This window comes from Chanodichthys erythropterus, chromosome 10 (assembly GCF_024489055.1).
Source record: "Chanodichthys erythropterus isolate Z2021 chromosome 10, ASM2448905v1, whole genome shotgun sequence".
NCBI classification, from domain to species: domain Eukaryota; kingdom Metazoa; phylum Chordata; class Actinopteri; order Cypriniformes; family Xenocyprididae; genus Chanodichthys; species Chanodichthys erythropterus.
In genome coordinates this window covers 6,585,343-6,600,551 of record NC_090230.1, presented here as the reverse complement: position 1 = coordinate 6,600,551, position 15,209 = coordinate 6,585,343, and the positions used below count along the sequence as shown (strand labels likewise).

The following is a 15,209-nucleotide window of genomic DNA, read 5'->3' as shown; positions in this document are numbered from 1 at the left end:
GATATGCATGGTGTTGTTTAATTTTATATCCGCAACATTATAATTATCTGTCTGCATAATCTAATCTGCATTTTTCCTCCAACCTCTGAAGTTATAAACTTGGAGAAAGACTGAACGAGGTTGGAAGAACTAGTCAAGAGAAGGGAGAACTATTCCAAGTGCCTGACTAAGAGGATTAGCTAACTTTCTGGGATAAATTCAGAGGAAAAGCAAGAATCTAGACTTGATTTTTAAGTGCATAGCCAAATGTTGAGGTCACAGAAAGATTTGTATAGCCTGATATGTGGGAGGCGGAGGAGTTTCACACAAATACCAAAAATAATGAAAGAGAAGAAAGAAACGAGCTTCTGCGGAGAACATAGAGACATAGATGTGAGAAGACTTTTACTTGCCCTCAGGCAACAGAGAGCACTGAAGCTGCAGAGACTCGAGACCTTTAGTTTTCTCGGAAGTTGATGCTGAATTGTCTCCAGGGGAGCAAAAGATAGATTAAATCAAAGAGCCGAGCTTTTCTCGTTCTGAATTACATGTGAACTGTTCGCACAATTTACTATGTCTATCCATTTTCTGTTTACTTTCAATATTCTTGCCATTATTTTTTTGGCTGTTGCAATAACAATCTCAAGAAAAAAAAGTCTGAAGCCCAAAGTATACTTCGGCCGTCTGTGATCCGCAAAAATCTGTGCACTATCCACGTGACGTAATTTTCATCATCTGGAGGGTCCGTGCACACCATCCGCATGCAGCCACGCGGGTGGTGCGCGTCCACTAGGTGACAATACGCACAGTTGTGATGTACTGTGCAGTAGTTGAAGAAGACGTAAAGAGTGATACAAAACAGTAAACAAAGCAGCATATCATTCTCCAAGTTTTTTTTTTTTTTCTTATTCTAGACTCTAGAGTCTAGACCATGCAATGGCGGATCCGCTACTTTTCTTATTCTGGGCTTCCGAGCGAATGTCCTGTAAATTAAATTACATCTGATAGAGTATAGAAAAGCAGTTGTACTGCGCATGTGTCGAACTCAGTCCATCCGCGCTCATCTGCCATTGGGTATACTTTGAATGCTTTGTGGACACAATGCACGTCCTGATTTTGCCTAATTAGACGTGTTTCTGGGTCAACATATTTTGTTGATCCTGGAACAACATTGCTGTCTGAAATTTTAGTCCTAACCTTATCCCAACCCCTAACCCTACCCATAGCTTACCCCTAAAATTAGAGGAAAATGATGGGTGAATAACACTGATGCAGAAGCATAACCTAAACTTGACATAACCTGTAAATGTGTCCCTCAAATCTGACTGGTTGAGTGGAATGTTGTTCCAGGATCAATGGAGATGTTGATCCAGGAACATGTTACACTTAGTGAAATCAGGTTCTGTGGACATGACAGTGAGCAAAATGGAGCGGAACAGAGAAAATTAAGTATACCTTTAAGGCATTTAAAGATTCTTTTTTATCTATGGTCCTGTAATGACACAGAATGACTGTCTCTATTTGAATTGTAAAGTTTTACAATTATAAGAGGACCCTTTCTCATTCTTATGATACAATCAAGTTTCCATGATCTCCACATTCCCAAGATTTATTGAATATAACTGAATAAAAAAAAAAGTTAATAAATTATCAATTCATTGTTACAGAAATAAATGTAATAATAGCAATTGCTTGACAAATAAGTACATTTTTAAAGTGATTTATTTAATTCATGTTTAAAATGTTACATGTAATATTAAAATTGTGCATCAATGTGGTTATATTAAACTTTAATATAAATTTAATTAAGCACAAACTGCCAAGTACATATTGATTTGTAAATGCTTTATAAAAATTCAAGGTAAATGTTGCATCATCAATTTATTTTTAATCTAATTTTTATTTTATTTTATTAATTATTTTTCATTTTTATTATTTTTACTTAAATTTTTCTTATTTATTTGTGTGTGTGTGTGTGTGTGTGTGTGTGTGTGTGTGTGTGTGTGTGTGTGTGTGTGTGTGTGTGTGTGTGTGTGTGTGTGTGTGTGTGTGTGTGCTTTTGTTTATATTACATTGTGGGGACCAAATGTCCCCATGATGTAATATAAACCTGAGTTCACCTACATCGTGGGGACCAGCCAGCGGTCCCCACAATGTAAATGGGTTTATAAATCATATAGAATGAGTTTTTGTGAAAAAGTAAAAGTTTGCACAGTTTCCTGTGAGGGTTAGGTTTAGGGGTAGGGGCAGGGTAGGGGGATAGAATGTACAGTTTGTTCAGTGTAAAATGCATTGAAGTCTATGGAAAGTCCCCACAATTCACAAAAACAAACATGTGTGTGTGTGTGTGTGTGTGTGTATGTGTATGCATTAGGGCTGTCGATTAAAGTGCTAACTTAATTAGTTATGTGGAAAAAAATAATGCGTTAAAATTATTAATGTACCCTACTGGCAGTTTTAGTTTCTTATTTAGAGTATCATTTAATTAAAACAAAACAAACAAACAAAAAAAACATTACAAGTATAGTTCACTCAAAAATGAAAATTCTGTCATAATTTACTCACCCTCATGGCTGGAGAAACCTAAATCTTTGTGATTTTTGTGATATTTATGTATATATTTATTTATTTAGTTAGTTATTTTTGGTCTATGCTCTTTCTCATTTAACATGATGACTTTAAATTATCTTTTGGGGGTAATTTCCCAGCCAAATGTGATCTACGTACTTGCAATTATAAATTTCAATGGCAAAAAGTGTCCCAATCATCATGAATTCACCCTATATATATTCTATATATATATTCTATATATACTCTGTATGGATAGAAAATATAAATTTCTGCCATGAAACTCTAGATATCAAATACTTGGTCAGCTTTTGCTGTAGCAGTTGCAGCCTGCTTTCAGAAACCCTCCGCCTTCCCCAGCTCCACCTGTATAGATCTGCTATGGGTAATTCATGTATGCTATATTGTACAGCAGCATGTCTTACTTGCTCTCAGCAGCATGTCATGTATGTACTGGCAGTAGCAAGTCCCATACAGCAGTACTTGCTATTATATATATGCCCTATGAGATATCAGCCTTGTTGTACCCTTCAGCCAGGTGTCTTGTACCTGTAGTAATGTACGGTATGCATGAATATAGTCTATTTAATGATTAACATAGTTTTTATTTCATAAAAGGACAATATATTGATATTAGTTAGTCAGGGACTAAAGTCTCACAGAAACGAGTTGTAACATGGCTGTAAAATCTGCCATGTTCACAGTGCCGCAAGGCGCTGTTTTAGATTAATGAGTCCCGCCAGGCATGCGTTTAGCCTCCCTGATGGTGAAAGTGAGAACAGAAGGAAAGATATTTGTTTTCAGACATTTCTCAGTTCGGCCTGAAATCCTCCACTGGGTTTGCAAATGAAGCTCTACTTCAGTCCCTTGTTGCCAAGCACTATATCAACTCTTACTTTTTATCTTGAGATAAAGTGCATGCAGCTTTGATGATTTCTTTTGCTGGTTCTAATTGAGAAGGTAATTATTAATGTTGTTTATTAACGAAAGCATCAGTAGCAATACCCTAGCAACCATTCGGAACACATGAATAACACCTAGCAATGCACTAGCAACCTTCCAGAACACTGGACTACCACCTAGCAATATCTTGGCAACCATGCAAAGTACTCTAGCAACGACGACACCCATCAGACCACCCAGAACAACATAGTACTTTGTCTTTTCAACAGGAAGGCGCAATCTATTTTATATCCTTACGCTAGCATGTTTTGCATGCCTCCTTTCCCACCATGCATTCACCAGTGGGGGGTTTGTGTTGAATGCTGTGTAATTTATTCTAAACGCAGTCAAAAGCACTGGAGAGAAAGATGCAAGCTAAGAAATACAGACTCATAAGTCACCCAGGCTCCCGGGCAAAATATGTGTATGTGTGCGTTTCACCATGTGATTATGAGCATGTGTTTGTGCAGATGATGCCTCTGTGAATATGATTAATCTAGATTTAGATATTGGTCTTGTACGTCTAAACATTCTTGTGGGAAAATATTTAAACCCTTAAGCAAGTATCTTATTTATTCAATTGCAGATCAAACATGACATTTTGTTCCCTTTGATACTTCAATCTCAATGCACTCTGCAACCCCTAAAGAATTATTTTAATGGGATATGTTTTATGTTTGATGATTATTTAAGAGGTTTCAATGCAAGCAAGTTTATAGTATTTATTATATAAAGTGCACATTATGTTTCAGTTTCAATAACAATCATTATAATAGACAGATTTTTTGTTTTAAGGATGTCAGTTCCTGTTATGCAGGTACAGCCAATACGTCTAACTGCAGTCAGTATGCTTTGCACAGTATATACTGTACACATTGGCTGGATTTAAGTTGTCTTTCTCTCTCTCTCTCTCGGTTGACAGCACCTATCCAGTAGGCACAGCGTCCAGCAAAGCACATCCCAGGTATATTTGTCATCCTTGGCACCATCTGAGGGCTTGTCAGACATGCTTAGTCGTTTACGTGTGCAGAACTTTTTGTAGGTCATGCTTCACCATGGGCTAAAATGTGACATGACATGTTTTGTTGAGCTAAACACCCTGTTTTGGTCATGCTAAAGACATTTGACAGTTATGTATAAATCACTAGTTCAAATATAGGTCAGTAAAACAGGCCAAAATTTTGCAAGCACTAATAAATATGCAGTTGTTTTTTTGTTTTGTTTTGTTTTGTTTTTCAATTTAGGTGCTTCTGTGGCTCAATATTGTTTTGAAATTTATAAATTATTATATTTAATTACAGTATATTATATTGCCTCCTTATATTATATTTTATTGTATATTATATTATATTTGAATACATATTTAAAATGCAAGAAGTGTCTTAAGCCTCATTCAGACTGTCAGTCTAAATCTGGTTTTTGTGCATATCCGATTGGATTTACATGTTATACTGTTATGCAATGTTATATTATACCATGTTGTGGTACATCATTACATGTTGTGATGTCATGCTGTGGTATTGTTACATGTTATGTTATATTGTAACATGTTATGTTGTGGCAACACAATGACATAATAGCATAACACAACATGTAACTATATAACATTTAACAATATAAGATAACAACAATATCAAAGTCCCTTTAAGACAAGTCATTTCACTCGGTGGCCATTTTTGAATTGCCTCTTGGGCATGCAAGTGCAGCTCCTATCTCTTTGAATGGGAAACATCAAATTGCCAAAATTTCGATGCATATTAGAAATCACCAATGAAATCTGACAAAAACTGTCTCCTACATTTTATTTCTGAACACTCAAATTATGATTAAAAAAAATGTATTTTTCAGGCTGGATCAAGCTAATGCGCAGCACGTCTGGCTGTTTCTATAGGAACTGGAGCTTCCAACGGCCGCTGCAGCCACACAATGAATTTACCAATCGATGATTGGCTCTTAATTAGAAGGCGGAACTTATTCCGCCATATTGCTCATTGTACTTTCTCCCATTCAAAACGATACGAGTGATAGTCTTTGACGATGTACAGTACCATAACATAACATGTAACAATGTAACATAACATGGGACAATATACCATATCATGTATTATAACATAACAGAGCATCATAACATAACATAACATACAATATAACATCTAACAACATACCACTTTAACATATACTATAACAAACATTATGACGAAATGTAAAGCTGTTGTACAATTGTGTTGTGTTTTCAGGATGGTGGAAGACAAAGACACGGGGATTCGTGTCGAATGCCTGTGCCGCACCATCTCTTCGTCAACCTAAAGAGCTTCACGTACAACACCATCGGCGAGGACACAGACATCTTCTTTTCTCTGTATGACCTGAGAGAGGGCAAGCAAATCAGGTAGGAAATATGTAATTTACATGTTTGCTTATGCAATCAGCGGTTGCATCCTTCCACCACTCAAACTGTTTACAATTAAGAGGCTTTCTTCTGTAATTATTCAAAAGGAACAGCAAAAAATAGTACAAGATATTCAATAAGCAATAAAGTAAGCCATCATTTTTAAAGCATCAAGGTCTAAGAAATGAAAGCTTGCGCAAATACTGCCTACGTGTACAGAGACTTGTTTAAAATGGCACACAGTGAAACTGCAGAAAGATGAGATAAGGACAAGAGACCTTGATGAAGTATTCATGTAAAAGATATTTTCGCTCCAGTTATGCTTGAAGACATCTCAAGTAGCATTTTCAGGGTAGAGGACATCCTAACTAACTCTCTCTGTCCAAACTAAACTTATTAGCAGAATTTCACACTGTTTTAGATGGATTTTACAGCCATATTTTAAGACTACAAGATTTTCATAGGCCTCTTCAAAAATGTGCCTCTATCTACTTTTTTTTTTCTTCTTTTTTTTCAAAACTCCAAAAGCATACATATACATACAATTCACTGCAGTTTCCAGCTGAAATGATATCTGGTGGCAGTAAAATACCAACAACATTTTTTTTGATTATAGATTAATAAAGACTTTTTTTGTCCCTTACTACTATATGACCTCAAAACACATTTACTATAATGACTGATTTGTAAACTAATGCATTTTGATGTTTGCATCACATAACCAGCTCCATGTATGTCTTTTCTGATGTAGTAAACTTGCTTGGTAGCTCAACTGGTACAGCACGTGAACTTGAGTCATGTTAAAAGAGCTCAAAGACTTGTAGAAGCAAGCAAAAATGGCATAGTTGCCTCAGCAAATGTGTTTTTATCTCACGTTTGCTTTTGTTAACACTATCGGGTATGTTTACGGTAGAGGTGTTGCGATATACTGGTATTGACGGTAATTGTGATATTTAATAAATTAAATATTATTATTGTGTTTATTAAGGGTGTCGCACTGGTATTGCCGATAACCGTAATATTTAAAATTAATTGTACACATATGATAATATAACTTGTAAATAATCCAGAGCCAGTATCTGGTTGACATCCCAACGTACAGTAGGTGTCGGTATTGCACCTTAAAGGGGTAGTTCACCCAAAAATTAAAATGATCCCATTATTTACTTGCCCATAAGCCATCCTAGGTGACTATCTTCTTTCAGATGAACACAGGAGGAGTTATATTAGGAGTTATAATAGGAGTTATATTAAATAATATTCTTGCTCTTCTCATCTTTATAATGGTAGTGAAGGGGTGTGAGATTTTGAAGCCCAAAAAAGTGCATCCATCCATCATAAATAATGCCTCCAGGGGGTTAATAAAGGCCTTTTGAATGGAAGCGATGGGTTTTTGTGGGGAAAAAAAAGTCTATATTTAAAACTTTATTAACTATAATAACTAACTAACGTATTGACAAAAGCGGAAGTGCAGAACAAAACAAAACACCGGTCATGAATTAGAAGTCTAAAACAAGATCCTTAAATAGAAATGTCAGAGGATTTCGATATAAGAGAAGAGGAGCTTGAGTTTGTTGCCCAGCCCTATTTGTTTGAACCATGACAGGCCTCTAAGTTACGATACTTGTATATCTAATGTTGCATCAGAGGTTACTCTTTCGCTATAAATCAATGCGTACAGCCATCTGCTGAAAGTTAGTTATTATAGTTAACCCTCAGGGGTCTGAGGATTTTTGGGACCCTGGAGAAGTTTTGACATGCCCTGACATTTGTGCTTTTTTTCAGTTGTTCATAAACATATTAATGGAAAAAGTGTCATTACACTGTATTCAACACAAACTAGGCTACAATAATATGTGAGGAACATGTATGTACATGTTTGTGTTTTTGAAGGAATAACATTTATGCGTGGTTATTGAAAAAACAAAAAACTTAAGTCACTGAAATAAGGCCAAAAAAATATATATTAAATCTTTGTTCACAAGACTTCTGGGTATTTGAGGTTGTAGACTAAGAAGAGTTTTTGCTTCAAAATGAGGTAAAAATGATGCTGCCTGCTGTTCATATAAAACAATAGAGAGATTTAAATTTTCTAAAACATCTTTGGTCAAGAAACACAGTATGCATGGAGGCGTGAATCCTCATGTATAATGGGTGATTCTCACCTGAGAAGACAAAAGAATCACATAATAATGACCTGAAATGACTTGCATATTAATGAGGCCTTTCAGTCAGGTAGGCTGTGAAAAAAACCCTCTGTGATCATGATTCAAATCTCATCATGGTGTAAATCAAACATACAGAAAAAACAGCAATACTGTGAAATATTATTACAATTTAAAATAATGGTATTCTATTATATTCTTTAAAATATAATGTATTTCTGTGATGCAAAGTGTCTGAACAATTATTATTACCTCTATGGTATTTCATATAGGCTTTTAGCTTAAAAGCATGCACATGTGGAGACATATTGATGGATTCTCATATGTTTGAGTATATTTATTCAGGATTTATTGTCATTACAATGAGTGCTGGATACTGTCCACAAATGCCTGAGCACTAAAGAAGAATAGGCAATCCAGGAAATAACTGAACTAACAGAGAACAGAGATCGCTATCTATGGCTATTCAAAACACTTTGCAAGACAATAAATACATGTTTGAGACGATGAATGCATGTATTGACTGAATTTGCGTCTGAATTTGCGCCCTCCGTGGGCGTGGCCGCATTAGCGGATAATGAGCTGAATCTAGGATTTCTGACATGGCTCTCTTTTCATACAGATTACATAAACACAGAATGTTTGTTTTGACTTCCACGATTTAAAACCTGACATTTCAACATTTTTTTAGACATAAGTCTAATTTTTTTTTTGTGATTAGTATTCACTAAGTTACAGGTCGTTTTCTGAGAACTATCAGATTGGACTTCTTTCAGAGGGAGACGAGAGATCATGCATCATGTTAGTTTTCTTTATTTTACAAAAAGCACAACATTTTGTTTTTACACAAATAAAAGAAGATATTCAACAGATTAAAATGGTGTATAACTCTTAATTGTATGTGCAACATTAATGGAGTATTTTGAGTCTCTTTCACACTGATAAGAAAAAAACCGCGGTGGTATCGCCGGCGATACCCTCAGACCTCAGCGTGTTAATAAAGTTTTAAATATGGATATTTTTCTTACAAAAACCCATCGTTTCACTTCAGAAGGCCTTTATTAACCTGCTGGAGCCATATAGATTACTTTTATGATGGATGGATGCACTTTTTTGGGTGTGTGTATGAAGACTACTGTCTTGTAAAAGCATGTCATTGGATATGACAGACACTCTATACACATTTCAAGAAAGTTTGCTCACCAGTGTGGAAGTTTTTGGATTCTGCGAGAATGACTCGTTAATCTGTAGGACTTGCTGATTAACAGTGAGGGCAAAAGCACCAACCTGTTCTCCCATGTAATGGATCTTTAGCAATATTGCAAGTATTTAATCAATTTATGGGTGAAATATATGAATATAATTAATCATAAAGCCTTATGATTAATTATGATACATATATCGACCCAAGAGGGAATTATGCACATATATTGTGAATCATTTAAAGCAAATTATAATCAACTAAATATATGATCAATTCTAGTTTAATAGTTGTTTAGAGACACTATCCAAGTTTGTCCAGCAAACTGTTAGTTTTCTCACAGACTAGTATAAAAGGAATGTTATTCTCTGGCCACGAGAATAAACTCCTATTATAGCATCAAAGCGTAAAGCAATGGTGCCGGACCGAACGTAAAAGTGACTTGCATGAATATAATGTATTTAATATATGAAATTGATAATACAAAGGTTAAATATGGCTAAATATACACGGAGGATATATATATATATATATATATATATATATATATATATATATATATATATATATATATATATATATATATATATATATATATATTATATACAGAAGCAGAAAAAAAAAAAAGGGAAAGACAAGTAGCAAAACTTACTAACAGTCCTTGAGAGCCAGCAGAGAAATCAGTTTCATTAGGTCATATTAGATTTGAACTGAGGACTTGAAAGTTAATTTCGCCGGAGATGGTGGTTCCGAAAGAAGATGAGCACGTGATGGAAGCATGGTCGCCTGAGACGTCCGTGCACGAGAGGATGATGGACAATTCAGGGACAATTGAGAGACAAAGGAAAACTGTTTGTGCTTGTCTTTTATGGACAAGCAAGCCAACACGCCTCCTTGGTTGAAACAACCAATGGTCAGGGTGTACTGTTTGGCGGGCAGGACTTTCTTTGTCTTGTCTTGCGGCTCGATTTGCATAATTTATGAAGTGTTAGATCAGAGTACATTTTTCTTCGAAGTACCATTAGAAATAGAACAATGCATTTTACAGTGATGTGACATACATTGTCGAATAAGGCATAAAGAGAGTTTTACAAAGAAACCAAACTTGTCAGGTGAGAAAGGTATACAAGAGAAGTTACAGTTTATAGTCAAATTTTATCATTAGAAATGACACTAGCACAACTACAGTCCTAGCTAAACTTATACAGTAGGGATATCTATATGCAATTTGAAATACAACGACGGGTACACTTGGCATAGTCATATTTTGCACATACAACCTTCAATACGTGTTTGTGTGTGTGTCTCTGTGGGTGCATGTATGTGTATTCGATTTTAGGGATGTCTGGTATGTGGGCACATGGCTTGCAGTATTTCGATCCGAGGTGGCCGCGGTCGTTTGAAGTCACGAGGGAGATGTTAAGGAATCTATCGAAATATCCATAAAACGTGTCCCGTGAGCTGTTAGTGTCTGCCAGGCTGGAACAAATACATGATTTACATTCACAGTTCAGCAGGCTAAAAGCATTCTGAAAATTCCAAAGTTGGTTGACTAAGACGGCTATTGTACAGGCGTTACACCTCCGCCTCCATTATCTTGCAGATTTGGCCACTGTACAGAGAGTAAGTTTTAATTATTTTGCTAGTCCTGAAACAGGAAATGTTACATTAACCTGTTAACTGCTGACACATTTTTGTGTTTTATTATATTTACATCCCTCTGGGCTTATTTAGTCCACAAATGTGCACAATCTCATAAAAAAACATGGATTTTTATATGTTGATTTCAAATATTTTTAAAAGCAGTATTTTTTTCTATTTTCATGACAACTCTGAGGGGGGTGAATTTGGTTTATAACTCATCCGTTCAAATTATATTAAGCCTTAAAGTTCTGCATAATTAAGGGCGTGGTCACTTGAGTGACAGGTGGATTGCACTGCTGTCTGTTAGCTGTCACTTTACCTCAGTTAATTCCAGCCGCTGAATTTGGCATCTCTGCCGTGTTTGTGCTTTTTTTTTAGGATTATTTTATACAATTATAAAATAATATGTCTTGCTGCGTTAATGGTCAAGACTCGAGTCGAAACAGATGTACGTCTGTGTACATGTGCACACATGCAGACGATAAACAGAACACACGTTGTGGATCGTCTTGGCATTGGCTAAGTTTTTGTGAGATTTACTACAATGGCAATGGCGGGAGGATATAAAACTCTGACAGCACTCTGGCACTGCTGGATATTATAACTATAACTGCTGGACTATTTTGAAAAATTATACTTTGGACGCAGGCTCATTTGTTTGTGAGAGTCTAATGTATACGATCATATACAGTTTTACAACATAAACTGCTCAGATTGCATAATTTCTTCAAGAACAATTATGGAGAGCAGATCATTCAGAAGAAATGTGATGCAAACAATGGACAATATATCAATATTTCATGGATTTAACGCTTTTGTGGACAAAAAGTGCTTTTGTTTGTTTTTCAATGGATGCTCGTGGACATTTTACCCAAGTGCGACCGATTGTATTCATCTCGCGATCGCTATTTCATTACAAAGGTATGAAGTCCCTTTATGATTTTGCTTGTTGATATTTTCACACTCGACACAAATTACAATATTACTGTTGCTGGAGCATCTATATTATAAAAAAGACATTGTAGATAGTAAACCTTTAGAACTTTCTAATGATATAACTTATCTTTATTAATATTATAGATAGACAGATAGATAGAATGATAGACAGATTGATCGATCCTTTGTCTGCTAACATGATCACGATCAGCAACCAGTCACCCCAGGAAGAGGAAGAGGAAGAGGAATTGATTTCCAGTGCATGAGCTAGAAATACCCTTGAGGGAAGTCCAGTTTGAGTGACTATAATAAACTCAACTGAGACTCAAGGATGAAGATATATATAGTCTTCTATTATATAATGGAAGCTTGTTTTGTTTTTCCTCCGCAGTACGCTGTGTTAATCTTAATAGAAATAAGGCGACTGAACAATTTCTCCAATGGGAGTGTTTAAAAAGTAATTCATACACCTCATTAATTAAATTAGAGAAGCGTTTGTAGGCCACTAAGAAACGATCCCTTAAATGTTTCTGTTTGAAGCAGCAGTTCAATAAGGTCATGCTTTACTCTTTTATTCTTTTGAATGCCAAAAGAAACAACAACAAAAACATTAATTAGGATGGTCAGACCCCCTTAAACCGCCCACAGTATTACTCATCCCTACCATTTTTGGTTTCACTCCAGGCTCACCTGAAGGAGTCATGTTGCGTCATCATCCCTCAAAACATCACGGGTTAGCATGACTATATTTGCGTGATTTCAAAGCCTTGATTTGCAGAAAGCGCTAGAACATTGCTCGTGTTCGTCCTGAGGGATACTGCTCTCATGAGAGGCCCCATGCTGATGAGGCTCACCATGGAGACAGAGCCATTTCTCTACTTCTCACATTTTATTTCAAACGTTCTCATTCCATATTCCCTCTGAGAGGTTTTGGCCAAGTCTAGACAGCATTTTTTGAGCGAGTTAAGCTTTGTTTTTACATCATTCTTTCTCACTGCTGTTCTTTATGACGGAATGCATACATCTCTAACAAAACCCACAGTTCTTTTTGAGGTTAAACATGTTTAGTTTTGACCATTTCTATTTCATTTTAAAATCTACGTAAAATCAAAATCGTTTGTTCGTTCATTCATATCAGAATAAATGTTCTGTTCTTTATGCTGTAAAGATATCAAAAATTATGGAAGCTTGTTTCTGAAACTAAATAAAAAATTTAAAAAGGTAATTGGACTTTACCTCACAATTCTGTTCTTGCTATTGCGAGTTTATATCTCACAATTCTGAGTTTATATCTCGCAATTCTGACTTTATTTCTCACAATTCTTACTTCTCTCGCAATTGTGAGATTATATCTCGCAATTATGAATTTTCTCACTATTGTGAGTTTGTCGCAATTCTGACTTTTTTTTCTAGGAATTGCAAGTTTATATTTTGCAATTCTGACTTTATTTCTTGCATTTGCAAGTTTATATTTTGCAATTCTAACTATAAACTCGCTATTGCGAGTTTATATCTCGTAATTCTGACTTTTCTCGCTATTGCGAGTTTATCTCGCAATTCTGACTTTTCTCGCTATTGTGAGTTTATATCGTAATTCTGACTTTTCTCGCAATTCTGACTTTTCTCGCTATTGCGAGTTTGTTGCAATTCTGACTTTTATCACTATTGCGAGTTTATATCTCACAATTCTGACTTTATTTCTCACAATTTCGAGTTTATATCTCACAATTCTTACTTTATTTCTCGCATTTGCCAGTTTTTGTGAGTTTATATCTCGCAATTCTGACTTTTCTCACTGTAGCAAGTTTATATCTTGCAATTCTGACTTTTCTTGCTATTGCAAGATTATATCTCACAATTCTTACTTTATTTCTCGCTATTGCGAGTTTATATCTCGCAATTCTGACTTTATTTCTCACAATTGTGAGTTTATACACTATATTGCCAAAAGTTTTGGGACGCCTGCCTTTACGTGCACATGAACTTTAATGACATCCCAATCTTAATCTGTATGGTTTACTATGGAGTTGGCCCACCCTTTGCAGCTATAACAGCCTCAACTCTTCTGGGAAGGCTTTCCACAAGGTTTAGGGGTGTATTTATGGGAATTTTTGACCATTCTTCTAGAAGCGCATTTGTGAGGTCAGGAACTGATGTTCGCGAGAAGGCCTGGCTCGCAGTCTCCGCTCTAATTCATCCCAGAGGTGTTCTATCGGGTTAAGGTCAGGCCAGTCAAGTTACGCCACACCAAACTCACTCATCCGTGTCTTTATGGACCTTGTTTTGTGAACTGGTGCGCAGTCATGTTGGAACAGGAATTAGCTATCCCCAAACTGTTCCCACAAAGTTGGGAGCATGAAATTGTCCAAAATGTCTTGGTATACTGAAGCATTAAGAGTTCCTTTCACTGGAACTAAGGGGCCAAGCCCAACCCCTGAAAAACTACCCCACACCATAATTCCCCCTCCACCTAACTTTACACTTGGCACAATGCAGTAGGGCAAGTACTGTTCTCCTGGCAACCGCAAAACCCAGACTCGTCCATCGGATTGCCAGACACTGAAGCGTGATTCGTCACTCCAGAGAACATGTTTCCACTGCTCTAGAGTCCAGTGGCAGCGTGCTTTACACCACTGCATCCGGCGCTTTGCATTGCACTTGGTGATGTAAGGCTTGGATGCAGATGCTCGGCCATGGAAACCCATTCCATGAAGCTCTCTACTCACTGTACTTGAGCTAATCTGAAGGTCACACTAAGTTTGGAGGTCGGTAGCTATTGACTCAGCATGCACTGACCCCGCTCTGTGATTTTACATGGCCTACCACTTCATGGCTGACTTGCTGTTGTTCCCAATTGCTTTCACTTTGTTATGATACCACTAACAGTTGACTGTGGAATTTTAGTAGTGAGGAAATTTAGTAGTCAGGAAATTTCAAGAATGGACTTATTGCACAGGTGGCAACCTATCACGTTACCACGCTTGAATTCACTGAGCTCCTGAGAGAGAGACCCATTCTTTCACAAATGTTTGTAGAAGCAGTCTGCATGCCTAAGGGCTTGATTTTATACACCTGTGGCCATGGAAGTGATTGGAACACCTGAATTCAATGATTTGGATGGGTGTCCCAATACTTTTGGCAGTACAGAGGGTATGCACGTGACGTCACCGTCAACCGTTATGACTGCGGTTACGCCCACTGAGTGGCAAAAGACTGAGCGGCAGCATTGGTTTTAAGCGTGAATGAATGCCACGAAAAACACACAAAACACATCCAAAACGGGAAAGAGCTTTGAGATTGACTGCACACATACCTTTGACACAAAACCTGAGGTACATATTTAAAGACTGCTGAAAGCTACAGAAAAAAAGCAATGGATCACTGC

General features: G+C 36.5%; 1 protein-coding gene across 11 annotated transcripts in view; it reads left to right on the top strand.

The window, feature by feature from the left end:
* dock3 (dedicator of cytokinesis 3) overlaps positions 1-15,209 on the top strand; it is a 276,148-nt gene that overhangs the window by 170,557 nt on the left and 90,382 nt on the right. For all 11 annotated transcript variants that reach the window (XR_010896060.1, XM_067395896.1, XM_067395895.1 and 8 more), the window contains 2 exons: positions 4,412-4,453; positions 5,727-5,878. Coding sequence is in view for 10 of the 11 variants with exons in the window: in XM_067395896.1 (XP_067251997.1) it covers positions 4,412-4,453; positions 5,727-5,878 (194 nt within the window). In the remaining variant the exon portion in view is untranslated. The remainder of the gene's footprint in view (positions 1-4,411; positions 4,454-5,726; positions 5,879-15,209) is intronic.